The 5,866-nt window shown below is 39.6% G+C and overlaps 1 protein-coding gene across 3 annotated transcripts in view; it reads right to left on the bottom strand.

Annotated features, from left to right (window-relative positions):
* MPHOSPH8 (M-phase phosphoprotein 8) overlaps nucleotides 1-5,866 on the bottom strand; it is a 56,269-nt gene that overhangs the window by 2,165 nt on the left and 48,238 nt on the right. For all 3 annotated transcript variants that reach the window (XR_004626661.1, XM_034664941.1, XM_011232900.3), the window contains exons 11-12: nucleotides 5,634-5,788; nucleotides 866-993 (exon numbers count right to left, since the gene is read on the bottom strand). Coding sequence is in view for 2 of the 3 variants with exons in the window: in XM_034664941.1 (XP_034520832.1) it covers nucleotides 866-993; nucleotides 5,634-5,788 (283 nt within the window). In the remaining variant the exon portion in view is untranslated. The remainder of the gene's footprint in view (nucleotides 1-865; nucleotides 994-5,633; nucleotides 5,789-5,866) is intronic.

Below are 5,866 nucleotides of genomic sequence, written 5' to 3'. Positions count from 1 at the left end.
CTAGGGAAAGAGACCAACCAGTCAGTGTTTCCTCAGACAAAATTCGACATCTGAGAGCATCACTGTATCTTAACAGAAACATTTCAGATTCCAGTGATGTAAAACAGAAAACAAGTTTTATACTTTATATAGATCAGCTTGCTGTGATTAGTTTTCTCTTGATTTATTAAAAAGATACAAATGACAAAAAAGCTTGTAAAATGTAGCTGCAAAAACAGCATCCAGATAAATCTTTAGGATTAGCATGTATCCAGCCATATACAGCATGAGTGTTAAAAAATCTTCATAAACAGTTGATTTTGCTTAATTCAGCCTAAGGAAAGAATTCTAAGTATAGAAAAGGAAACATACACAAAGATTCTTTAAGACCCTTTCTGTTAAAAAAAATTTATATACCCATGAATACATTATTTTATTATAAATCAAAATTACAATAAAATGGTTAACTAAAGCTACATACATGAAAACTAAGCATAAATACACCCGTGTTCTAGGTACTGGAAGCACAGAATGGGTATACTTTTAAAATTTCCTAAATTTCCTTTAGGTGAATGTTTGTAATTATAATGGTGGGAAAACACAGAATATTTAAAATCAGTATGTTGCTTATACCTCAAGAATTTATATTCAGAATGTACTAAGACATAATGGTAAACGTAACCTAAGGCATTTATATCAAACATGAGAAATCCAAATTCTTCGAAAAAATTTTGGATAATTTTACTTTATAATTATGGGTTATTGCCTCATTTCCAACTGGCTTAGTTATAATTAACATATTTTATTAAAACACACAATTAAAAGTCATCTGTGCTTCTGGATTAGAAGAATGTACTTTTTAGTAATGAACTACAGAAAATCTTACCAGAAAAACTGGAAGTTGAAATTTATCATTTAAAACTACAGCTTGTACACTACATGGTCCACAGAGCCGAGCAATAACTTCTTTACCCAAAAAGTTGGCATGGAAAATAAACAGCAGGATGCCAGAGCCTGAATAAGGGAATGTAAACATAGATTTTAATACCAATCCTACCATGGCCACCTTTCAACTCTGAGGAAGGCGTACCTGTACAAGTTGGGAGCAGTGCCCTCAGTAAGCCTGGTGGTGCACACCCATCTGGTGCCCACTCAACACCAGACAATGAGTCCAATTTCAAAACTTGGTGTTACCTAGCATTTTTCAAGCCACAGGGACCCCCCTTTTATTTTTTGTCCCAAATAATTCCTACTGACAACTCATGGAACAAATTTTTAAAAGAGAAGAAAGAGAAATTAGGGAATCGATTCCATTTACAATAGTACCAAAAACCATATCTTGGAATAAATTTAACCAGAGAGGTAAAGGATCGATACTCTAGAAACTACAGAACACCGATGAAAGACATTGAAGAAGACACAAAAAGATGGAAAAACATTCCATGCTCATGGATCGGAAGAATAAACATACTTAAAATGTCTATGCTACCCAGAGCAATCTACACTTTCAACACCATCCCGATCAAAATACAATGCCATTTTTCAAAGAGCTGGAACAAACAATACTCAAATTTGGGTGGAATTAGAAAAGACCCCGTATTGCCAAGGAAATGCTGAAAAAGAAAAACAAGGCTGGGGGCATCACGTTGCCACATTTCAAGCTGTACTACAAAGCTGTGATCACCAAGACAGCATGGTACTGGCACAAAAACAGACACATCGACCAATGGAACAGAATAGAGAACCCAGAAATGGACCCTCGGCTCTTTGGGCAACTAATCTTTGACAAAGCAGGAAAAAACATCCGGTGGAAAAAAGACAGTCTCTTCAATAAATGGTGCTGGGAAAATTGGACAGCTACATGCAAAAGAATGAAAGTTGACCACTCTCTCAAACCATACACAAAGATAAACTCCAAATGGATAAAAAGACCTCAATGTGAGAGAGGAACCCATCGCAATCATGGAGGAGAACTTAGGCTGTAACCTCTTCAACATCGGCCACAGCAACTTCTTTCATGACATGTTTCCAAAGGCAAGGGAAACAAAAGAAAAAATGAACTTTTGGGACTCCATCAAGATAAAAAGCTGCTGCACAGCAAAGGAAACAGTCATCAAAACAAAGAGGCAACCTACGGAATGGGAGAAGATATTTGCAAATGAAACTACAGACAAAAGGTTGGTATCCAAGATCTATAAAGAACTTCTCAAACTCAATACATGAGAAACAAATAAATCAAAAAGGGGCAGAAGATATGACCAAACACTTTTCCAGTGAAGACACACAGAGGGCTAACAGACATGAAAAAATGTTCAAAATCATTAGCCATCAGGGAAATTCAAATCAAAACCACAGCCTTATGTTAGAATGGCAAAAATTGACAAGGCAAGAAACAACAAATGTTGGACAGGATGTGGAGAAAGGGGATCCCTCTTACACTGTTGGTGGGAATGTAAGTTGGTACAGCCACTCTGGAAAACAGTGTGGAGGTCCCTCAAAAAGTTAAAAATAGATCTGCCCTATGACCCAGCAATTGCACTACTGGGTATTTACCCCAAAGATACAGAGAGGGGCCATATGCACCCCAGTGTTCATAGCAGCACTGTCCACAATAGCTAAACTCTGGAAGGAGCCGAGATGCTCTTCAACAGACGAATGGATAAAGATGTGGTCCATATATACAATGGAATATTACTCAGCCTTCAGAAAGAACAATTACCCAACATTTGCAGCAACATGGATGGGACTGGAGGAGATTATGCTAAGTGAGATAAGTCAAGCAGAGAAAGAAATATTGTATGGTTTCACTCATTTGTGGAACATAAGGAATAGCAGGGAGATCGGTAGGAGAAGGAAGGGAAGAATGAAGGGGGTAAACAGAAGGGGGAATGAACCACGAGAGACTATGGACTCTGGGAAACAAACTGAGGGCTTCAGGAGGGGGGTGGGGGAATGGGATAGGCCGGTGATGGGTATTAAGGAGGGCACATATTGCATGGAGCACTGGGTGTTATACGCAAACAATGAATCATGGAACACTACATCAAAAACTGATGATGTACTGTATGGTGACTAACATAATAAAAAATTAAAATAAATTAAAAAAAGTTGCTGCTGAGTGTGAAAATGTCCATGGAAGCAAACTTCTATGATGGTTCTCTCTGGTGTGGGTTTGAGTGACTGTCCTTTTCTTCTACATAGTATTTTGCCTTTTCCAAAATTTCTGATTAACACCAAAACTTACTTTGGGTGGGGGGGGGGAAACCAAGAGATTTGAAGCTTACACTGAATATCCAAAATATTCTGCATGACTCATTTTTCTCAACAAAGCCATACTTTTAGTGTAACAGAAAATAGATACATGAACTCTGACCTTTCTGGTAAGCCATTTTTAAGATGAAAAAACAGTGACCCAGCCCAATTATAAACAAGAGGAGACTTCATAAAAGACACCCTAAGGAACCACTGGCTTTATTTGTTCTAGGTCCTAGGGAAAGGTGGACATGCCGAGCCCCTGGCTCGCTCTCCTCTCCTTTCAAGATATTTAAGGTTTGTCATACTGATTTTTTTACTCTCCAGCTTTAAAATGCAATCAGTACCCACCCCCACCTGCAGAGTGCTAAGGTTCAAAAGAAGAAAAGGCCTACGGACAATATAGGGACCATTCCTTGTCTTTTTTCCCTCAGCTCCACTATGAACCAGCATCTAATCTGGGACAGAGGTTGACTGGAGTATTTGTTATTGGAGAGTAGTGGTAACACTTCAAAATGGCCTGAATGGGGACGTGGTTTACAGAGAAAATCCTATTTGAAAATCCTTCATTCAGGTGCTGTTTATTCTAACCAAAATGGGTTAGATCTAAGGAAGGTGTGTTCATTAGCTCTACTCCGACAAATACTTGAATTGCATAGATATAAAATGACACGAGGAATGCTATCAGTTTGCTAGCAGTTGTTTCATGGTATCAGTATAAACGTTTTCTCCATCCAAACTAGTTGTTAAACACAATCAAAATCCCCTCAAGGAACCAAGGTCAGTGCCTCTCAAACTTGAGTGTGTTGATAAATCACCTGAGATCTCACCAGGGTGTCAACTGAGAGGCAGGCCTGTGTGGGGCCTGAGATCTGCATCTCCAACAAGCTCCCAGGGCAGGCTGAGACCACACTGACTACACCAAGGGTTGGGAAAACCTATCAGGATTTTGTATCTGGGGATGACAAGGCATCTTTGGTAAGATTTCAGACAGAGATGATTTCTGGTGGCCAAAGACATTGTGCATGTGCAGAAAAAAAAATTCAGTAACCCTAAGGCGGTCCAGGTACACTGAAGCCTGTAAGTTGTGGATGCTGGGAGACTGGCCCAGATCAGCTCAGCCACTGCTATACCCTGTTCCCCAAACTCGTGCTCACTACCCATCAATGGAAGCAATCCATTTGGACGGCTGAAACCACAAATGATTCTTCAATGTCAAGTTCACTAAACACAGGTGTTATGAGGCTGTCTTTAAATTTTCATGGTATGGTTGTATTTTAAATTTTCATTAATGAATACATAAATATTTTTTAAATGTTTATTTATTTATTTGAGAGAGAGCATGAACAAGGGTGTGGGGCCAGAGGGAGAGGGAGAAGCAGACTCCCCACTGAGCACAGAGCCTGATGGCAGGACTTGTTCCCTGGACCCTGTGATCATGACCTGAGCCAAAGGCAGACATTTAACTGAGCCACCAGGCATCCAATACCTATTTTTTTAAATATGTACTTTCATGAAGGCAGAGGCAGTGTTTTCTCCACTTAAACGTGCTGCGCCCATGTCCTAAAGAAGGGCCACGCCATGTCATGGTATTGCCTACAGAGCAGCTGTTAAGCAGAGGCTAGGAAGCAGAACTCAAGTTTCCGTCTCCTGCTACTCAACTTTCCTATGAGCCAAAACAGTGACTTTTTCTTTAAACAAAATTCAGGAAAAATACTGATTCTGGGCTTATAATCTTGAAGCTAGCTAAATTTTAATAAAACTCAATTTTAACAAAAGGCAGTACAATTATTAAGATCCAACTTCCATACGTTCCCCCTCCCCCTGCCCCGGTGCAAAGAAGGTGGTTTCATTAAAGCACAGGGGACAGGACCCATGGGCAGAAAGAACAGCCCCAACTTCCATGCTTCTCATTTTTAAAAATTTTTAAAATATTTATTTATTTGAGGGCTTTATTTGTCCCGATGGAGGGACAGAGCGAGAGAAAATCTCAAGCAGACTCCCTGCTGTGCACAGAGCCCAACTCAGGGTCTGATCTCACGACTCTGAGATCATGTGTAACTTGACCCAAAATCAGGAGTCAGACACTTAACCGACTGAGCCACCCAGGCACCCCTATGCTTTTTAACAAGTGAGAACAGTGCTCTGTGGATCCCTCAAAGTCACCTGGGATGGTAGGTATCAGCTGGGTCTCTTTTTTCTGCCAGAGCAGCTCTGCTGTTAACTGTTTTACATAATTATTATACATAAAGGGATTCTGTTAAGATTATAGTCACAGAGTTCTGTTTAAAAATCAGCTCATAGTCTATAGCCATACCACCCTGAATGCGCCCGATCTCGTCTGATTAAAAATCAGCTGATATTTACAGTGTCACTTTTCAAACAGAAAAACATAGGCTTACCTTCTGGTATGTTTTGTGGGGGTTTGTAAGTGAAATCTGTTGAAAAATCTGGCCCCTCACAGAGACGATGACATGCTATTGGGAAAATTGGTTCTAATAGAGCAAGACGTGCTTCAAAGTAGTCCCTTATTGTTTCTTCTGCTACTCTTGAAAGTCTAGTCAAAAAATACAGTAAGAGTTGTTATTATTAATGTAGAAAATAACCAAGAGTCATATTATCAAACTGCTGAATA

This window comes from Ailuropoda melanoleuca, chromosome 7, assembly GCF_002007445.2.
Source record: "Ailuropoda melanoleuca isolate Jingjing chromosome 7, ASM200744v2, whole genome shotgun sequence".
Lineage (NCBI taxonomy): Eukaryota > Metazoa > Chordata > Mammalia > Carnivora > Ursidae > Ailuropoda > Ailuropoda melanoleuca.
Note: the sequence above shows the minus strand (reverse complement) of the source record. Positions and strands in the feature narration are given on the sequence as shown.